Here is a 22,234-nt window from a genome sequence, read left to right on the forward strand (position 1 = left end):
GCTTATTACCTCTGGTACCAGTTCAGGACAGCGAACCAACCCATCAGATTTAAGCTGCCATTTTCTAATTACAGGAGAGCTTGTAGGAAAGAAACTTCTGTTATATGATTTTCAGCAACCAGAATAGCAGAAATGTCAAAGGAATCTTATTGAAGTAAAAAAAGCATTGTTCGCCTGCTTCACCCATCAGCTTGCCTCTGCATTGAGATGTGAGATTATATACACCAGGCTGTATACTTATTTCAAGAAATGCTAGTTCCTCTGATTTCCCGAGGGAAATCTAATGATGGAAGAGTTTATCTGCCTTCATATTGTAGCTGGAGCAAATAAGGATCATTGTAAATACACATTTTTTTGTTCAGTGAGATCCTAAAATGACAGCAGGGCAATTCACCCCATCTGCACATTTCTGCAGAACGCATAGGAGGGTTGAGGTTTACTTTAATTACTTTTTTCCATGCTCTATTTTAGATTTTCATAGTATTCTATTCCTCTAAGCAGAGAAAAAGCAACAGGCCTCTTTCCTAAGGGATTACTGAGGCACTGTCCTGGCTATACATTGCCACCGAATAAAGAATATGTGCCAGCTCCTTACCTAGCAGACAACCCATTCAAGTCAATAAAACTGTGCAGCTTTAGACCACCTGAATACCTTTCCCAGGGTTAATTTGGATCACTCCTCACTATTACACCCAGCTATGCAAAAATCTCATTTACAAAAGTAAAATTCTGCCTTTGACTTCTCCCTCTGTCCTCTCCTACTCAAGACACTTCATCTGTCCTCTTTCCAATTAACATGGCTAGCACATGCCAGGGGCAAGGAAGTATTACCATTCCTATCTAACATCAGGCCGGCCTAACACCGAAGAGCTTGTGGTTTTGCTCTGACAACCATGATATGAACATCACGTATGGAGAGCACCAAGGTTCAGGATCAGAGTCGCATCTGCTCCGCAATCTACTGTACATAATACAAACAGACTGAAACGTCTTCTCGATACTGCTCATTTCTCCTTCACTCAAGCACACTCCTTAAGGAAATTTCATCCCTTGTCACCCCGCGGACCAGCAGCACCATTCATAAGGCAACAGCACACAGACAGCTCTGCCCACACAGCTGGGTCACACTGGTAGTTTTTCTTCCCCTGGTCCCTCCCTAAATCCATTTTATGACTTCCAATACCACCCTACACCTCCTGTACTTGCAGTATTTCCAATTTATTCCTCCGAATCACCCCTGTCAACTCTGGCAGCACTCAAACACCCTCCCAACTGCTGCATCCCTTCCTCTTTCTTTTGCTGCTGGGACGCAGAACAGGAGGTGCCGGAGCTGTACTCAGTGTCGCTCCACTGGAAAATTGCCTTTCCGGTCCTCGCAGGTCTAAAGACTGCTGCCATCCGAACAGTAGGACAGGGCGCACTGCAGGAGACAACAGCAGCTGGAGCTCCAAACTGTTCTTGGATACATCAGGCATGTCCATATGGTCCCTAAGTTTGTACTGTCACGAGAGTCTTAAAGGAGATCGAGGGCATAATTTTGGAGCAGGAGATGACAGGCACGCAGTATGGACAGAGCATCTGGAGACTCTGATGACAGGCACATCATCTTTATTGTTGTTTACGGTTATATTTAACAGCCCTGACTTTCTCACACAACATACCAAGCAGCGAACTGAGGGAGGGAAATGAAACCTGCTACTCGGAGATACACGTGTTCTACTGGGGGGAGCAACGTCTCATCTTGGCTCTCACGCATAGATGTTACCTTGAGTAACTACCACCACAGCATGGCAGCAGCCCTGGATGCTCCTCCACCGGGGTTTATACCACCCCCTTTTCTTTTTGTCCCTTCCAGGTCTCACTTCATCAGACTGTATCATACAGACTGCTTCTGAAACAAGGGACGCAACATCCTAGCTTTTACTTCTTTTTTTTCTTTTCAGTATTCAGTTAAGAGCTTTTTGTTGTTTTAAGCCCGTCACAGATCTGTTTCAACTGCCTGCAGACCTTGTCCAGCTCCATCCTTCCCAGTTCCCTATGCTTGTTCAGCGCCCGCCTCCTAATTGGTCTAGTCCTGGGGATGGCCAAGCATCAGAGGGCAAATTAGAGAATCAAATTATCCAGCAAGTAGTGTAACATATTACCAAGTACTACCCATACTACCAAAACCCTCCATTAGCCCACCCTAAACATACCTATCTGGCCAGGCTTTGGTTTCTCTGTCCCTGTACTATCGCAGCTCCTATTTCCAAAAGGAGCCACAGGAAAGCAAGAAACCAAATCTCACCAAAATTAAATGGGAGTGAGGCACCTAAATCCCTTGAACTATTGTATTTTTTACTCAAGAAAAATTTAGGAAAAAGGGTTTCTAAGCAAGAGTTAGCAAAACCAAGCATTGCATAAAAAAACAACAGTGACATCACAAACAAGCAAGATGACCTACTCCATTTGCAGCAGTAACTTCTGGAGACAGAAATCATATGAATCCAGTTCAAAAAGCAGTCTTAGCTGTTACCAGGAACAAAGCTAGATGTTAAGTGGGGGCCTGGGAGAAACGGAAAGGAGTGTAAGGACTCGATCCTGCAATGACACAGTGCGAGTCGTAAATACACACAATATTGCCAATACTTAGTAGCTTTCTCCTGGATGGCATATCCTCTCACATCCCAGCTGCAATGAAACGGTCCCCTTACAAAGCCAGAGAAGAGGGGCATGCTCAGAGATGTTTAACAAGAAGAAGCAGATATACTGAGGAACAAGGGGCGTACGTTAATTTAGCTATCTATAATACCACTACAAAGATCCTATTCATTTTGGCAGAACACACAGTTGGGAACACCTATGGACTAAGAAAAGGATGAGCTGATGTGGCAACCACACACATAAAGCACAGCTGTTGATATTCAGCAAGCTCTTTCATTCGAGCATTTGTTTTGCTATCTACATTACCTAGAAAAATGGGATTGGGCTAAAGCCAAATGTTTCTGTCTTGAACTTCTAACCACCATTTCAAACACAAGCCAAGTAGGACCAGCGATCTTGAGCCACACAAGAACACTACAGATCTGGGTGAAGGAGGACTAAGAACAAACCTATACGATAAAGCTTTGCTCCCAGAAACAGAAGCTCCTACCACTATCCAGTTTCCTCGCAAACAGACTGGAGATAGGCTTGGCAGAAGAACTCATAAGAGCCCCAAAATCTCATTGGTATTTAACCGAATGCAAGTAAGAGCTAATGGATACTGCAGAAAGCTATTCTGGACTAAAAAAGTATGAATTCAAAGTATACTAATGAAAGTGTATTTCAACTCTCTATAGTTAGGCTTATTCAGAATTAAAGTAGCTGTAACCACATCTAACTTAAATCACATTTGAAATGAAGAACACTGAATAAAATGGAGGCCACACTGACAAGCCAGGGTACACAAGTGGAAGGACAGATGGATAGGCTTCCTGATTCCCCATGCAGAGAATTCCTGAGCGAATGGATTCCTTTGCATTACCTAGTCTGATCCTTCAAGAAAGTCCTCGCATCATGCACTGATTCAGAGTATTTTGCAATATGTGTTAGGAGGAGCATGAATCCCAGACATTTGCACCTCCCAAAAAAGATGAACATCTAAGGTTCACTAAGTACATGCCCCCTTGCTGCAGCAGTGACAGCTGATCACAGGACGCTTTGCCATTGTCAAAAGGAGTGGTGAGGGCCAAACTGTTAGGGAAAAAGGCAGAAACTCATCCTGCGCTGAGGACACACTGCCCAATCTTGACCTGATCCTGACACATTAGAAGACACAGCTCATTGCTGGTCATGTCTGAGCTAGGCCATTGATCAAAAAGCCCCAAACAGGTGCTTAATTTTGCACATACAAGCTATACCACTAGACTCAGCAGTCTGCAGGCTCCTGCTGCATTGGCACTGAATCTGTAATCCAGTAATATAAAGGTGGCCAGTTCCTTCCTCCAGAAACTGAGTCTTTATATAAGGCTGTTAAAATTGCCCAGGACTTTCAGCCTCAGATTATGACTTCAACTATCTCAAGGTAAATTTCCCTTCACAACATTGCCTTACTTTCTAATTTATGTTGCTCATTTTAGTCCCAAAGCACCTATCTGCCACAGAAATGTACTAGTCCTGACTTCTATTGGTTAAAAAACACCAGAAACAAATGATTATGGCAGAGGTCTGGAAAAAGCCCTCTGTCTTTTTCAAGCTTGGATCTCACAGTCAGTTAAAGATTTTTACAGGATGAATTTTCCTTGGGGACTGTGTGCCTCATCCCACACTTAAGCTCCCAGGGGAGCAAAACGGGTATGAGAAACAGAGTGAGCAACAGCCTTTTTAGCCTGAACTACAGCCTTATAATGTGACAGAGGAATTGCCACCTCACAAAACTAAACCCCAGCTTCACTTCATGCTGAGATTTGCTGAACCTTGTTGTGAAATCCTGGACTTGAAGAACAGCAAGGTAACTCACCTCCTGCTCTTCAGCTGAGGAGGACACAAAATACACACTAACACCAACTACAACAAGCACTCACTACTGCAAAGCCAGTCCAACTTTGAGCAGCATCAAGTTACATTTTGATAAAATGCATTAGATAAATGGCTCAAGCCTCAGTTAAATCATGGACAGCTGGCACCTTATTAATCTTTCATTTCACAGCAGTCTCCTTATGCTGTGACCTTTGCTTCCTGACATCTTAGTCTTCTGAGAGTTAATGATTGGCAAAACCAATGTTGCCAAGTCCAAATCACTTCATTTCCAGTTGAAGCCAAAATTAGCTTGTCTCTTCACAGTGTTTCATATCTGCACTGATCTTTCTGCCCAAGACTTCACATCATCAGTCCCACCAGAGTAGACATTTAGAGGAAACAGCTAGCAAAGCCGAGTAAACAACAAACGAAGGGCACACTGCAAAAGGTGTCTTCGCAAATCTCTCCTCCTCTGAAGAGTTCAAGGAAAGCCATACAACCACCAACCCTTCCTTTCTGAAAGGTTTCATCCTCCAAGAATAAGTTAAAAGTACGGTCAGGAATGATCTAGCAGCTCCTCAGAGCCATCAAAGACTGACTCAAACATGACTCACTTCTCTTCCATGTCAAACGGGCAACTTCTGCTGAAATACAGAGCTCTGTAACATGCATTGGAACAGCACCAACACCTTGAGACAACAAGTACTGTAACAGCATAGCCGCTTAATACTCACACTCAGCAGGAGGCACTTGTTTTCTTTGATGGCACCTATGCAGCCCACGAAGCCGATGATCATGACGAAAGTCCCCGTGACGATCAGTAGGTTGGCAGCCGACAGGGATGGGAAAGAAGAGGAGAGGGTAGCAAAGTTGCCTTGGGTAACAGCCAGCCAGATGCCTACTCCAAGGATTCCACAGCCTCCCAACTGGGAAAATAAAGAGAAACAAAGCAACTCAGTCATTGTATCCAAGCAACCCCAGATATTAATCATTATTGATTTTGCAGTGGTGTGAAGGCTCTGCTGGGGCAAATTCAGTTAAGAGTTGATCCTTTCCCTACAGCACCAGGTAGAACAGACAACAGAGGAGGAAAAGAAACATTATTTTATCATTTTACAGAGGGGAAACTCACGCACAGATCCACATAGTAAGATACTACACTCAAGAAAAAGACCCAAATTTACCAAATCCAAGCCACAGTTTCAAACATCAGGTCTCCTCCTCTCTAGTGGAAAAGCAGACACTGAATAAGGGAGAAATTCCCAATGATTCAGATCTCAAAGGCACTGAGACAATCCGTGCCATGCCTAGGTACCTCAGAGAGCTGCCCAGAAGGGCTGAAGCAGTCTGGACCTCGTGTTCATCCCTGGCACATGCCATACGCAACTCTTGCTAGAGAATGCCCTAGGAGGACACTCAGCACCTCCTCTTAGTTGGTTCCTGTCCAAGGTTAAGACTTCCTCATCAGTGAGAGCTCATTTATAGGGTAAAGGGGCCAGAGACAGAGGGAGATTCCTCCCCCTAACATTGCAAGGGAAAGTAGATGTTTACTCCTAGAGGTGGCCTACTGGTTTGATAATTGAGCCCTCAGAAGAGAACCTGGCTGGTTTAGGAAAAGTTCCTCAGACATGCGAGCAAGGAGAAGGGAACACTGCAGTGCAGCCACCACAAAACCAAAAAATTTACAATTGTCGTATACACAAGGAACTTTTAGAAAATGCAAACATTTATCAGCCTGCTGCTTATAATTGAGAGAAAGCCTGCAGAACTGTAACAATTTGAGTAAAGCTGAGCAATTAAATAGAATTAAACCAAAGGGGATTTTGCATTATTACACAGTCACAAGGCAGGGCGTCACTTAGGTTTCTTTCTTTCCTGCTCTCCCTTTAAAATAACCAATTTTTGTTGAGTTTTATAATTGTCCTTTATTATCCAAATCAATTAAAGGCTAGGAAAGAAATTATGTTCATAGAGTAATAAGTCAGACATAGGAGCATATCAATTAAATGTCTGCATAAAGTGGATGAACATAAGGCAGCTCATGAACCAGAAAAGGGAAAAGACAGACCTAATCCTGGGGCAGAGCTAATCCTCAGAAATGACACACAGAAGAGAAACACAAAAGCAAAGGCAATTTCTTAGTACTAATTGCTAAAGTTTCCTCTGCATGGGACTGAATTCCCCCTCAGTAAGGGACAAAAAAGAAGGTTGCGTCTGAAGGTGGGACTGGTCCCCAGTTGCAAACCAGCCTATTTTGCTCAAAAGTAAAGAGTCAAGCTATACCTCATTGTAATGTACCTCAGCTGCATCAGACTACGTGGCTCCACTCAGAAAAAGCAGACTCCAAGATCCTGGGACTCGAATCATCTTATTAGGAGCCTGTTCATATACAGGCATCCTATATCTCCATCTTCACCCTCTCGCAAAGCACCCTCTGTAAGTACCAAGAAGAGACAGCCCAGGCCATGACCGTGTATGCTGAAAATACCTCCCCTCTACACACATTTACAGACCATGATCTTTAAAATGCTCTAAAATGACTGAAAAGTAACTAGAGGAGAGGAGGGGGAAGAATACCTAAAGAAAGTAACCCACAGAAAAGTGCCTAGTGTACCTCAGATGGTATGAACAAAAGCAGTCAACATGGGCCAAGGCAAAAACAACTGCATCTAAAAAGGGAATCAAATTCTGAAGGTTTGCTGGACTCCAGAGCAGCATCCAAGGAGAGGCGGCAGATGCCCAAGCTAAACCCCAACTGGTCAGACCACTGAAACACGCTCCCAGGAACAACACCAGCCTGGCTGAGGAACGAGATGGAAAGCACTTCCATCTTTTTGCCTCCACAGATTGGTCCACGTACTGCCCCAGGATCAACCTCTGAACCGCAGGCCCAGCAAGGCCACACAAATGGCCCAATTAGGCCTAATGAGCGCAGATGCCCAGGAGCAGCAGAGGCATCCATTTGCAATACATTTAGCTATTATCTCCAATTCTGTGTTAGGAAGCATTTCAGTAGCTCCAGCAAGAGGGAGTCTGCTTCATCACCTTCCAGGCACTCGGTGCTGCCACGCTGCTCTGCAGACACGACTGCCTACGACGGCTGTTTGTGCTCCGGGAGGTGGGTCTCGCGGGGGAAAGGCAAGGCTCACTTTGCCTGCTCCTCCACTGCCCATTGATTTCTTTCTGACGTAGAATACATAACGCTTGAGACATCGCTGCCCTTAGGATGTTTGACTCCACTCCCTGTGCCCCCACCAAAGTGATTCATGTCTGCAGAAACAGGGAATTCACTGGTGGTACAAAACATCGCTAAACCAGACAACGGTTCCTGCAAAACAGGGACTGTGGATGTTCCCATTTAGACCAGGGCTGCGTATTTCGGGTCAGTTTGTCGGCAGGATTATCTCACCATGCTGTACACAGAGATACTCTAAAATACATCAAGCTCCTTATCAGCTCATTATCTTTCTGTTTTTGAAGAGCTAACGTGCACCTCTTCCTTAGGTTGTTAACCAAACCCTGACACAGGCAAAGGGACCCTCTGAGCTTTAAGCCACCTGGCTCGAACTAACGCCTTGCACAAAGTGCTGCTTAGGAAACGACTGCACACGCAACCGAGGGCTGCTCCACCTCGCTTCAGCCGTCCCCTTCGCCGCCCCGGAGCCAGCGGCTGCGCTTAAAGCCATTCTCAGCTGCTCTTCAAAACTGCCCTTCCACCACGGACCAAGCCCACCCTTAGGTCTAGGTTGAACGAACATAACAACGCTCAAACTCCTACTTAAGGCAATGCTTAAGGGTCACGGTGAAAAGAGACACCAAACATTAAAATAAAAGATCAGCAAGAGGACTGCAGCTCTGTCCTGATCTGCTGGCAACTAAACACAATTCTGTATTGAGTTTACATGGTGAGTGCAAGCTTGGCAACTTAAAAAAAACAAAAAAAACCCCCAAAGATGACTCCTTCTGCCTCAGGTATAAAATACTGAGTGCAAAGACACAAGCGGCAGGTTCTTTGCAAGAACTGATCTTCGCAGTTGGGTGCGGAAGGAGTGGTTTGTTCTACTCGCGACAAATTACTTATCGGCATTTATATACCAGGGTCAAACAGCAAAGCAGGTGGCTTACTCTAAAAGCATAGATTCAGTCTGTCTCCCCGAGAGATACATGTACACTCTCTCTTTTGGCAGAAGAGCAGCCTCCGGAATTAGATCCTCCAAATTGTTCTAATGGGCTAGAAAATAAATTATTCAGGCTTTGGTGCATACATCTAGAATTGATCGTACAATATTGTAAACAAAGTAATCCCAAACAGCCCCAGATATATGCGTGGTGTTGGAGGAATTAATTCTGAAGCTACAGCTACACACTTAAAATACTGCAGGAGAAATTGCCTCATTGGTCATGATAATGGTGTTGGTGTCTTTAAGTTGGTATTTCTTTATTGGTTTTATTGCACAGAAAATGCGTCTAATCAAGGCTTCTCATATTGTGTCTGATTAGGAACTACCCACCAAACTTCCTCTTCTAGAGAAAAATAATTCCTCTTGTATTAAAAAAAAATTACAGTGATAACTGGCCGTACCTTACATTTGGATTATTTTGTTTTGTAGTTAAACTAATGTGTTTAGTCCAAGGGTTTCCCCCCGCCTCACTCTCCACATTTCTAAAGTAAAGGGGAAATGGTGTTTGGCTTTCTCAATCCCATTTGCTACGCAGTTATTCTTGTATGAACACACTTCCCCCCTTCCACTATGGAATAAAAGGGTCCAGCGAGGTATTAATAGTAGTGATGGGAACATTATCATCATCCATAATAGCAGCAAATGTTCTTGTGATGTAAGGCATATTTAAGTTGTTGTCTCCTTTAGTTAGATACATAGGTGAGGTGGAAATGGAGTGTGTACGTGCACTGACAGGATCAAATGGATCAGGCACCTCGCACGAGAAATGGAGAAGAGCATGCGCTCCCGCGCGGGGCTCGGCCATCCATACAGGTATGTGCCAACAACCTCCCAGACAGACGCCGGCGCCGCAGAACCGCTGCCTCCGGCCAACATGCTACATGGGACGGGAAAGGTGAATATAGAATTGGCTATTCCTTCCCCCCCCCCCCCCCCCGAGATAAAAAAAGCTAGAGGTCATTTTGGCCAGCAGGTTCAAAAAGAATAAAAGGAAGTATTTTTTCACAGAACATTTAATTAAGTCCTGGAATTCACTGCCACAGAGTTTTGTGGATGCCAAAATATAAGCAGGTTCAGAAAGGAATTACACAAATCCAAAGAGGATGAGATGCTCTAGCATTTATTAAAAACGATAGTTTGGATGCCAGCTCTGCAGAGAACGTCCTTAGACAGTTAATTGGAGGAGCCTGGAAAAGCGTCCTTCGCATCTGTCCTTTTTCTTATACTCTCTCTAAGCATCCCTGAGCAGCCGTGACCAAAAATAGGGTACTCAGCTAGATGAAACTTTCTCAGCATTATGGACATTTGTATGTTCTCCCTGCCTCCTCCTGTTCTCCTCTCTAGTTTTAGTATTCACTTATGATTTGAATTTGTTTCTTTTTCTTTTCTTTTCTTTTTTTTTTTTTGCTTGGTTTGGCATAAGCCTAGTTTCAGAGTAAAAAGGGTTATAGATAGGGATACCGATCCATGAGGTATTTTCTCAGTTCTCCTTACCTACTTCTGATATTCTTATTTTTGTACCAACAAGAACAAAACTTGCTGCAAACTAAAACAAAGTCTATCATGCAATTAGCAACAAATTCAAAAGCTTTCTCTTCTCTCAGATCCATTGCAAGTATAAAGGCTATACTTCTTTTCCAATGTGCAGAGGTATCCTGTTTGGTCTCTTCTCTCTCTGCCTTGGCAACTCTGGAGTAAGGCCTTCCATCTACTAACCTTTACATACCTGCTAGATTTTTTGAGCTTTGATATAGAATAGTAGTGTGAATATGCCCATGAGTAACAGATTCCTCTGTTGGTGCAATTGATAGCTAAACTAGAAGCAATGCAGCACTTCAAAAGCACTTAGAAAAAGATAAAATTTTAAATGCATTTTTGAACCAGAGTAAAGGTACTCCATTTCTGCTCTTCTCACACATGCCCTCCCTTCTCCTCCTTAGTGCTGCCTTCTGCTCTTGCCGCCACAGCGCAGATTTTCAGTCCTGTTTATGGAATTTGGACAGTCACCAGCAAATTCTCAGCTGTCATCACTCCAGAGCACTTGAGCTGTCTCACAATTTGCATCGAACAGTCAATGAGAACTGGGTTTGCAGGTCCTCTAGATCATTGTGGAAAGTCTCCCTGCTTTCCCACTACAGCGCTGAGGCAGCCTTTGAAAGCTTGGGTGAATGAAAACACATCCTTTCCGCCTCACAGTCCACCTATGTCTCTTTGGCTCCGTCACTGTCAGGCGGCTTGACTCAGCGTAGTTCCCCGAGGTGGCCTTCGTAGAGATGCGTAAGGGCAGAGAAGTCTCCAGCCCGTTGAGGCTTGGGGTTTCAGCAGTAGGGCACATGCAGAGGTTGGCACAGAGGCAAACCTAACAACCCTGCAGTCTGCAAAGCTCCTCTGTATACAAATAATTTGGGAATTCCTCTCCTCACCTAATGCTGAAGTGTTTTACTAGTGTCTATAACTTACAGGAACATGCTTTAAAAGAACACAACTGAGTAAAGTGCAGAGCATTTCCAGTGCCGATCTCTTCAGCGCTGCAGATAAGCAGCACACAGTGATTAAAAGTTAAAAACACTACAAAACTACTTGCTTGGCTTTGTTATCCCATTTTCTTTTCATTGTGCTTAAATCGAGTTTCAAAAACAAAAATCTCATCTTGCAATACGGGCCATCACATACACGAGCAGTCGCCAAACTCCTACAAGAGCAGCCGGGCTACGTCCTCCCCTGGCGTGACTCAGTGCGACTGCCTTTTAACTCACCACACTAATCGATGACGGCCAAGGATACGGCCCACAGTGTCACATCGGACATTTTCTTACAAAGCCATTAACATGCTGCCTGCCTTTCCTCCGCAAGCTGCTGCCTGCTCTGCGGTGCTGTATATCGCGCTGAGCAGGATTTTGAGATAGATGTCATGCGGCGTTTCCATGGTCCTGAACTCCAGGTGCTGCATGACAGGGCAAGCAGCTGTTTCACGGACATGGGAGCCACAATCCTGACCCGTGTCCTGCCTGTCGGCCTGACATCCCGGGCTTCACAGCCACATTGCCACCTGTACCAGTGTCGTCACGGGTGCGAAGCAGCACACTTTGGTACTTCCCATGGCTGCTTTCCCTCCTTGCAGGCATTGCTGTCCGACAGGCCAGGCTTCGCTCCAGGTCATGCCATCCAGTGCCTGAGCCTGACAAATACCACCTTCACCAGCCCTAGAAATTCTACAAAAAGGACTTTGGGGCTTTATGTGGGCAAAGAAGTATCACAAAAAAAGCATTAATTTTCATAGTATCAACAATGGAAACATAAAATACTGCTTTCTCAGCTGCCTTTGGTGAGGAAACAGCCTCAAGAGCTTAAGCCTTAAGAAATTCATTAATTTTCCCCAACTGAGTCCAACCACTAAGTTCCATTCCTGCACAACTAGAGCAAATTTGGGGACAACTGAGGTTGCCAAAGAGAGAATACCATACTGACACCCCGCTAATGGAAAAGCAAATAAAAAGTCATCCAGCTCATCCCTGCTGTTTTATGAGTAGCGTTCTCCTAAAGTAGTTGCTCCTCTAAATTACAGTTATCTATCAACTACTGTTACAAAAGAAGAGAACTACAACATTTATGAGTTAATACACCCAATCTAAAAGTAATGTTTTCCTTTCCCAGGCGCAGGATTCAGCGAAACACTTAAACATGTGCTCAATCACATCCTTCTCCAGCAAATCACTTAATCAAGTGCTTAACTGCTACTGGCTTTAATTAGTCACTTCTGTAGTGCACTTAATCGCCCCATCCTGCAAAGTCGTATCACCGAGGATGCAAAAACTTGCTGGAAGTTAACAGGTGAGGATGACCTATTAAGATAGCATTGCTGACAAAAGATTAAACATGATCACAGAGTACTTAAAGATGGTAGTTATCAATGCCACAAGCATCTAATTTGGAAACTTGCCTAAACTTTACTTGTAATCTTTCATTTTGAATTACAGTACCGAGTTAATGACAACTCACTGAAATGCAGAATGAATGCCTGAGTTGGAAGAGGGAAAGGGATGAATATAAGTCAAGGAAAAGATTATGCCTCTTTTCATGTTCTAGTTTTAACTCCTGCCAGATTGAAAGCATCAAAGCTTATTCATCTGCTCCTCAAATGTCATTTTTAAATCCACCCGGGATGATCATAATAAAATCAATACAGTTGTAAAGAGGAATACACGCATGAGGTCTGGAATCATGATCCATTAAATGAAGTTAAACCTCTTTAAAAAGAAGCAGAAATGGAAGAAAACTGGATGTGCTCTGGAGTCCCTGTGCTGCTCAGTCTGTAAAATAATTCATTTCCTATGAGTCGACAGCATACGCTGGCATAAGGCCACATCTGGAGCTCAAGATCCAATTCTGGTCACCCATTTTCATATGTGTAACACTACATATTGAAAACAGAGAAGTAAATAAAGTAGCGAGATCTGAGCTTTTACACAACACAAAAGACTGATTTCAGGAAAGATCATCTACAGAGAGCATTGATTAAACCATTTGGTGAAATACTGAAAGAAAACGTGGTTCACTGAGCACCAAGTGAGGACTCAGGAGGCCCCAGCTCTGTTCCCTCGTCTGCCACAGATTTCCTGCACCACAAAATCCAGATTATTTAATGCTTTTAGTGTTTTTCTCTCCCTTAGAGGCATTGGAGGGGTTTAGACTAAGAGGCATTGCAATACTAAGTATTTATATGATGTTTCTCATCTTAAGAATAATAGGTTTCTTAAAGAGTATGAAGACAACAGAAACGGTCTTTCTTTTTCACATTACTCAAAAAAGTTTTTAAAAACGTGCTAACAGACATGGTCTGCACAAAAATAAAAGGAAAAACATTTTAATATTCCACGTATAAATCCACCCGTAGAGGTATGCAGATAGTATGAGGCTGGTTACTATAGAAACCTCCATAGCGAACATAGACATAATAGTTGAAATGCAAAATTAGTTGTGTGTCTAAAAAAGAAAACTGCTGATACTGTGAAAAGCAACCAGCAGAAGCTGATATCCTCCCTCACAAAAGCTTTCAAAAACAAATTAGAGTCATGACTCTATAAAACAGTATTTCATTAAAAATAGTCTGAACAACAACAACAACAACAACAAGGCGTCTCTTCCAAAGCCCACAAGCAGCTGCTTGTACAGAGTTCTGGAAGTTGAGGCAGATCAGAAAGCAAGTCCCTGCCTTTAGTCCTGGGAGGTGGCGTGGGGATTTCTTTAACTACCATGAGTTCGGCTCTTTATACCTCAAAGCTGATTTTAAAAGCATCCAACCCCTGGGTCCCAAATTTTGCTGACATATTCCACCGCAATTATGGTAAATTTTCCCGATGGAGACCTTTTCAAAGAGAAATTGCTTTTCTCCCCAAGGTACAGGCTACATGCTATACCTTAACCCTGCCAGCCAGCAGCCGGAGGGCTGGAGGTGCGGGTCGGTGGGAACGGCCGCGATGCAGCACCGCCTTCCCTCGGTCCCATCACCGGTGCTGCGCCCATGAACTGCTCCGCTCTGGCGAGGTGCTCTGTGCTGCCGTAACCCAAGTCCTCTGAAGGCCATGCAAACCTTCCCCATCGCAGTCTGTCCCTCCTTCCTGCTGTTCTCCAGGTCCCTCCACAAAAAAGCACAAGACTCTCGGACCGATTCCTGCCATGCCCAATTCTCTTCTCAAGGAGCTCAACTTCTGCTCAGGAATCGACCCAGCTGACACAGGAGGGACGTTTTGGGGAGCCATAGGACCTTTACGCAGTATCTCAGCTCCTAAAACCTAGAAAGCACCATGCCATGACTCCGGCTTGACCCTTCAATCTGTATGAGTCATGGGCAGGGAAGACTTATCATGGGCATCTACTAAGGTGCTTCTTCATATTCCTGCTCCCAGTAAAGCTAAAGCTACGTTCCAGTCCACATCACCCTGACACTCTACAGCATCCATCGACTGAAGTGACGTATAACGTGTGAGCTTAGTACCGGGGGGTAAAACAAACTAGAAAACACCTGGAGTAGTACAAGGTGGGGTACTGTGGCCTCACATACAAAAGAAGATTGCGCGATGAGAGACTGCTTCAGATCACTCTAATACCATTTCTTTTTTTTCCCCCTCCCCTCATCTCTGTTGTCCACTTTCCCCCCAACCACATAGTCATGTTTTCCCACAAAAACTTATTACTCTGTGAGATGTAAATTAACCCCTTGGCTACCATATGAGCTCACAGACAAAATGAACACACACAGTCTTAATACTATTTCCTACACCAAAAAAATCCAGTCAGGGTATCCGAGATGCAAATGCAAACATAGCTCCATGTAGGACGGCCAAGTACACCCATAGAGTCAACACTAGTAATGAAATATAAAATAAATTAAGATGCAGTACAGCCTTCCATTTCTCAAGCTTAGCTTTTCACCAAGACAGAGAGGAGGACCAAATTTGTGCCTCACAACCAGCTTTCAATGAAAGTCTTTTTTTAAACATACCCGTCGATAAATGGTTTGCGTTGTGAATTATCATAGGAAGGGTATCTGCCACTAGCAGTATTGGTCCCCCAATCGATAACAGACCTGCGAACAATAATCACACGCCAATAACAAGTGGCTTCACATCTCCAAACTCATCTTCTTTCACTGACAGTCATCGGAAAGCTGAGCAAACAGTGTTTCTGAATCCTTTATGGATTCTTTTTAACGGATTGTTAATAATATTTGTACGGGCAAACAAAGTATTTACCATCATTGCAATTGCATGACACTGCCTCGGAAGCAGTCCCCGTAACAAAACTACCACTACGACTGGAACATCATCTCTCACTTTAATAGTTCAGATGCCTGGGCTAGAAAACTATTCTAATTGGGTAGGAGTAAAACAGAAAGCAAAGAGTATTCCCTTGTTTTATGTTAGCAATTTCTAATGATTGCTACGCAATAGCACATCTGAGGCTTTTCTGCACTCCTACTAATGCTATTTATATACAACTGCCTGTATCCCAAGCTACTTCCAAGCACGGGCAGTATGCCATCCGTAATGCATGCCACCTCAAATAATCTTTTTTTCTGCACTTGTTATCCCCAAAGGAAACACTTCAGTCCTTTCTTATCACCAACCAAGTATCTGCTGTGGAAGCATTTCAGCTGCTGTGGAATAAACACATTTAGATAAACAGATCTCTGATCAGCGGCTTCATTGCCATGTACGGAGAGGAAAGTCCACAGAACCCCCTGCTTTCAGACTTTATTTTGCTCCATCTGTTTTGGGGATCTGGGTACACGAGCACAAAGACTATGTAGTGAACACGAGTATAAATCATTCTCACTGTGACTGTCCAAACAAGGAGGTTACACTATGGGCTACGTACAAGCCCCCCTTCGGCCATATAACCACTGGTGTGACATCTGACCCACAGAAGATCTCTGGACTGAAATCCATCTTCTTTTGTCACATATCACGGGTTACAACACTGAAAGGTTGAGAAAGTTTCATCTAACTTCAAATTTGGATAACTAACTTTTCGACATCTAAGGTCACCGAACTCTAAATGTCAATGCTATTAACGGCATCTAGAAATCTATGCAGCTCATCCGATGGCATTCCTATAGTCCAAGCCCGCCTTTGGTCAGCTGGAAAGCTCTCTAAGTGCCATTAATGGTATTGAGCAGACTGCCCCGACCACAGCGGCAGCCCAGACACCCAGAGCTAAGGCAGCCTGGAGCCCAGCTCTAATCCATCCGTCCAGACTCCCTCTTTCCTCAGTGGAAAGAAACAGCCAGCTCCAAGGGTCGATCCATCCTATTCCAGAACAGGCAGCCAGGGCAAATCGCCCTTGGAGATGCCTACTTTATGCAGCAATTGTGGAAGCGGCCTGAGCAAAAAGCCTCAACTTTAATATAAATTCCCTCCCCAGCCCGTTATCTAAATGGCAGACAAGATGATTCTCTGTCCAAATGCCAGATCATGAGATTTCACGACGCTCCTGAAGTGATCTGGAAATTAAGTCACCCCTCATTAATTAAAATCACCCATTGCTTTTCTTTCCCAGCCATGATAAATACACGCTATCTCACAGATATTAAAACCCTACCTGCATGCACACATACGCATGAAGAGCATGAAAATCACAACCTCTCAGTTTAACAAGACCCTGCCAATTGAGGAGACATTTAGGCGGCTACGCTCACGTCCTGGCGTTGCGTGCTACACACGCTGCTTAGTAGCTCTTAATAAAGGAGCATGACTGACACAAATTTATAACTTTTTTTATTACTTTGCCCCCTCACGTCATAAATTCATGAAGCATTTGTAGTTTATTGCATTTTTATGTTTGCCAGTTTTATTTACAGACACTCTCGTGCCATTAGAGGGAAAAGCTTTTGGGTTTCTGGAGATCCTCAATCATTCTACATTGGTGCCTGAAATGAGATGGAAACAGAGTTCTGGCTCATCTAAAAATAAACCAACACCTCAAATGCTTTCTCAGCACAACCTTCCATCATAAAGCACTGCTAGATAAATATGACTTTATGAATTATATATTTTAAGTCTTTGCATGCTCACAGCAGTTTACCAATAAATGTTCTGCAATACTTACTGGAAAAAAAACAGGACATAAAATCATTGCCAATGATGATAAATGATTACAGCTTAATAACAGTCAAGCTGACAATGCTGAAATGTCCACAGGGTATATTACAATTCAAATGCCACAAGTGGAAAAATAAAGAGCTTTCAAACATAAACGCTACAGCCTTCAGCAGAGGGAGGAAATCTAGAAAAAGGCCTTGGGATAACAGGCAGCAAACTAAATCCGGGATGTCCCCCAAAACAAAATGGTAGAATTTAATGCAAACTTAATACACAAGAAGATAAATGAATTTCAGGACAGACTGTTGCAATGTGTCCACGCAGCCAGGTAGGACCTGTCCCACCAACCCCAGCAGGTTCTCTAGGTTGGCAGTAGCAGACGCCAAGCTCAGTCAAGGGTCAGAGGAAAGCAGCAGAGCCCAATAATCCAGATATTCTTGACCCAGCAATCACAGACAGACAGGCAGAAGCTGCCAACCCCACATCGCTCCTACGCTACCTCAACAGAGTGTAGTTCTGACCAGAGGATAAGATTATAGATAGATGTGGTATAGAAAAAGAAGTCGAACTTGAGAAGCATAACTTTATCCAAACCAGAACAAGAGGTTTTCTTGGATAGTGAAAGCTCTGCTTGGGTTAACTACAACTTTAGCGTCTATGGATAGGTAGGAAGGAGGAAGCGGGCAACAGGACTCTCTCTCAGTTAGTATCAGGCCAAAAATCATATATGTGAATGAAGGGAAAAGTCTTTTTTCTTTTTAATATCTCATCATCAGGCCACTTACAGTCTGCAGCTGTACTGTAAAGAACCTGCTCATAAGTAATGACCCGTAGCCACTTAAAGCTAAATGACCGATTTCAAATTGTAAACGAGCAGCTCTGTAATGAGAAAACGTCTCAGGATGGTTTTGGCGGTCTCCATTTGAATGACTATTAACTATTTAACAGGCAAAACGCAAGCAAAGGGACAGCAAGCTCTCCTTGCAGGAGCCTTCCTTCTAACAGCTCGCCTTCTCACGACTTGGCGAGTCCCCATGGGGCACCGACTTCAGTATTTCCTCTGGGATCTCAGGCCCGGCCTAGTCTCTCACTCTCCCGAGGGTGAGCGAACTTTGCCCATCAACTAACAGCAACGCTGGGGGTTCACCCAGAACGATGATCTCTTACCTGCCACGAGGCACATCACAAGAATTATTCTAATGCAGTGGGCTTTTGCCAGGCCAAAAAGAAAAAGACCAAGACCAAGTGTCAGTCCTGCTCCTCTCTTTCCCACAGCTCTCTAACAGCGTGAGGGGCTGTTCAGAGAGAGATCGGTGTCAGAAGTACAGGGCTGAAATACTGCAAGGGAGAAAAATGAAGCAGGATGAATGAAAATCCTCAAATAAAAGAGGAAAGATAAAGCAGAGAAAGAAGAGGTGAAATCCTCTGAGTAAATAGCCTACTCTCCTTAACTAGCTTCCTTGCTTCAGTGACCTGGATGAATATTCCCTCCTAATCCTCGACCTTCATCCTAATATATGCAATCTCAACAACTTTTGCTACTTCACAGGAGCCCTGCATTCAGCCCTGATTTGAAGACTTTGTTTTCACTGAACCAAAACTTCTTTCTGCTCAATGACTGTGGCCTCTGGTTTGCTTACGGAGGCTGCATAAAGCTCAGAGAAGCCCATCTTCATCCACTCGCTAGAGAAAAGCAGCGGCAGCATGGTGCCTCCCCTTCCCAAAAACCAGAAAGCTCCAGAGCTCCCAGACTAGTTCGAGGAACCTGAGACCGGCATGCATTCCTCACTGGAGAACATACTATCTCTACACAGTTGCTGCTGCTCTCTCTTCAGGTTTGGGTATGTTAATCTAAGGGGTCATACGTAGGATGCATGGTCTCATTTTTATTAAATCTCTCTCTACTCATGCCAAAACACATGCAACAGAAGTCACTTGCATCACCTGTATCCCATATCTGAGCTGCTCCATGACAGATCTTGACCCACTATGGAGCAGGAAACAGAAGGTTGCAAGTGCCAACGCAGCGAGGCCATCCAAATTTGCCCAAAGAAGTATTAAACTTCTTGAAGAGACCCTTTTTCTCTCTGTTTTGCTACAAGACAGCACGGAGAAAAGCGTGTTCAGGCAGAAGGAAATAAGGATAAGAGATGGAACAAGGAAAGCAGAGATTCAGAAGGAGAAAGAAGTTAGAGGAAAAGGCAGCACTCTCAGACCCAGCACCTGCACCTCTCTCACTGCAGGCAAATCGGATCAAAATGTGTCGTCATCGCGCTCCTTTATTCTGAGGGAGAAAGTTGCTGTTGGCAAGCTGCTGTCTCGGTAATTGCTTCCGCCTTGGTCCGACAAATCTGAGATTTGTTGTCAGCCTGCCAGGGGCAGTGAAGAGCTCATCTATCTTTTCCATTTTATCTGGATGAAATAGCCACGGGGTTTGCTCAGTTGCGCAGCATTAGTGTGAATGATTACGAAGAAGTTCTCAAGCACCACCAAGACACGCATGGTGCTACCAGGGCTGCGAATTAGTCCTGCCTGATAAAACCCAGTTCTTACAAAGAATAATTATCCTAAATTGTAATCTTTAATAGCTGTGACTGGCACAAGCAGCTAGAGCTAGACAGGGAGGCTCTGAAATACTTAAACAAATAATCCTGTCAGGACCTCCAAGGCACTGTGATCCAAGGGCGATACTGTTTTCAGCGAGCTCGATGCTGCATCAAAGTCAGCTCTCTTCAGGCTTGGTGTGAAAAATACCATCCTGCTCTGCCAAGCCCAAGGGTGCTGTGATTTTCAGTGGAATTAACAAGTCAAGCAAATCTTGGCAGCTTTGTCAGTAGAATTATGTGCCTTTTACATGCCTGCACACACTTACGTGCTACAGGAGGCCCGGCCAGAAGAGACTTCAGAAAGAAAGTGGGAACAGCTTGCCCTGCAGTGAAGCTTCCTTCTTCAGAAGCGACTTCTCCAGCAACTGCTCCCGTTAACATAACTCTGAGTTTGGTAGAGGGCTGATTGCGCCAGGATTGTTTTCTCTCAGTCCAAGAGTCCAGCAGGCTGTAGGCAGTATGACATTTTTCAGACTGAATTGGAGAATCCTCGCTTAGGCAGGTATCCTACTGCTTTTCTTTACTCTACACACGCTCAAAATTGGGTTCACCCTCTGTCTGTCAGTGCAGTTCAGGACAAAATACGCAGTGAGCCTGCAATGAGTACAGGTAGCTACAATACCCCCGAAACCCCGGTGACTCCAGCAGCCCAGTAGCACTTGGCAGTTAACATGTGCAGTACTCTTCAGGACTTTGCCCTAAAAAGCCTTTCAACAAGTAGATTGCTACTTGCTAGTAGACTGACAAACAAGCATATTGTTACCTCAAAGCCAGCCAGAAATGGGAAATTAAGCCTGACAAGGGGACAACAGGCTCACAGTGGAACTTCCCCATCTCCTAAACAAGAGCAGCTCTAGGAAAGCTGGTCTTATTACAGACACAATTGACTCACAGTGAAACTTTGCTACAGGGCAAGAAAACCAACAGCAGAGAAATAATTTCTCCCTGCGCAACATCTGCTTGCTAACTTTTTTATTGCTGTTGCCAGCTCTAACTGCAGAACTAAACAGCGGCAATATTTATATGAAAAGGAGAAATGCTCAGCATCACCACTGAGAAACAGGTCCTCTCTCCTCACTACCACCCTCCCCTTGCTCTCCTGGGCCCTCCCAGGCTTGGGCAGGGGCACGTAGAGAAGAGGGTCAACATTTTGAGGGGCTGCACAGAAAATATTGACGTATATAACAGCTCCATGTACCGGCGCAGGCAGAAGAATTTGGATGTGGGATAAAACAGATGCCCGCATGCTTTTCCAGACACCAGCCATTACCTTTTGCGACGGCCTAAGGGAAGCAGGAGGCTGTCCCAGCTCTGCAGCTGGAGTAACAACCAAAGGGTGCTTGTTGCCTCTCCCCAAGCCTTCGGGTTATCCCGAGCTGCTTTGGGGACCAGACTGTTCTCCCGCACAATGGGCCATGAGCAGCCCCAACAGTTAAACTGCACCTCAGTGCTCACTGCAGTCTGTTCTTGATGGCGCTGGCTAGAGTGGAGCTCGCCCCTGGGGGCCCGGACGGCTTTCCACCACCTGTCCCCCAGCAAACAGATTGATGCAAGGGCAGCCAAAGTCCTTCTGGCATAGACTGGGAGAAAAATACCAGCCAGGCAGCAGATAGAGAGGAGCCTGTGACAATCCCGAGCTCATCCAGCCCATCTGAGGCACTTCAAAAGGTTCAGCTCCCAGTAGGTGATTTCTGTGCGATATTGGCAGGGCACCGGAAGGGGGAAGAGCCACACACACACATTCCGTCCTGCACCAGATGGCCACCTACCTTTCTGAAGTCACAAATTATTTTACAAGCATGCAATCCACACTTGAATCCCACCCAGGCTTCATTGGCATTGCTCATGCCCTCTTCCCCTGGGGTCTCTCCTCCGGACCGCCCGCAGATGACCCGTTTATGAGAGATGCTTTGCATCCACACGCTGTTCCCTGCTCAGATTTGGCAACAAGCTGCCCACATAGTGCCATTAATATAGACGCACACTGCAAGGCTGAAAGCGCCCTAGTTAGACTTTGCTCAATGCAATGCCTCTTCCCCGGGCTTACAGCTGCTTTAAATTGGGTGTGTGACAGGATCTGGACATACCCGGGAAAGTTTATCTGATCCTGATCTCTAGACATGGGCTCTGCTGTCCACACTGTACTGGGTTAAGCCTGCGGTCAAGCAGAGCAGATGGGAGAGAAAGAAATAAACCAGTTAGTCTCTCTCTGCACTGCAAAATATGTAAGATAACTCCTACTGTATCAACTATGGCAGTAAGGGGAAGGAAAAGAAATTGCAATTAAAAAAAAAAAAAAAAAAAAGAAAAGCAGCATTACATGCCCTGATATATGCTTACTCACATGAATATATGATTTATAAAGCAT

General features: G+C 44.6%; 1 protein-coding gene across 4 annotated transcripts in view; it reads right to left on the reverse strand.

Annotated features, from left to right (window-relative positions):
• Positions 1-22,234, reverse strand: part of TSPAN4 (tetraspanin 4) — a 356,522-nt gene that overhangs the window by 65,373 nt on the left and 268,915 nt on the right. For all 4 annotated transcript variants that reach the window (XR_003260436.2, XR_010389543.1, XM_026108255.2 and 1 more), the window contains one exon: positions 5,214-5,405. Coding sequence is in view for 2 of the 4 variants with exons in the window: in XM_026108255.2 (XP_025964040.1) it covers positions 5,214-5,405 (192 nt within the window). In the remaining 2 variants the exon portion in view is untranslated. The remainder of the gene's footprint in view (positions 1-5,213; positions 5,406-22,234) is intronic.

The sequence above is a fragment of the Dromaius novaehollandiae genome, chromosome 5, assembly GCF_036370855.1.
Source record: "Dromaius novaehollandiae isolate bDroNov1 chromosome 5, bDroNov1.hap1, whole genome shotgun sequence".
Lineage (NCBI taxonomy): Eukaryota > Metazoa > Chordata > Aves > Casuariiformes > Dromaiidae > Dromaius > Dromaius novaehollandiae.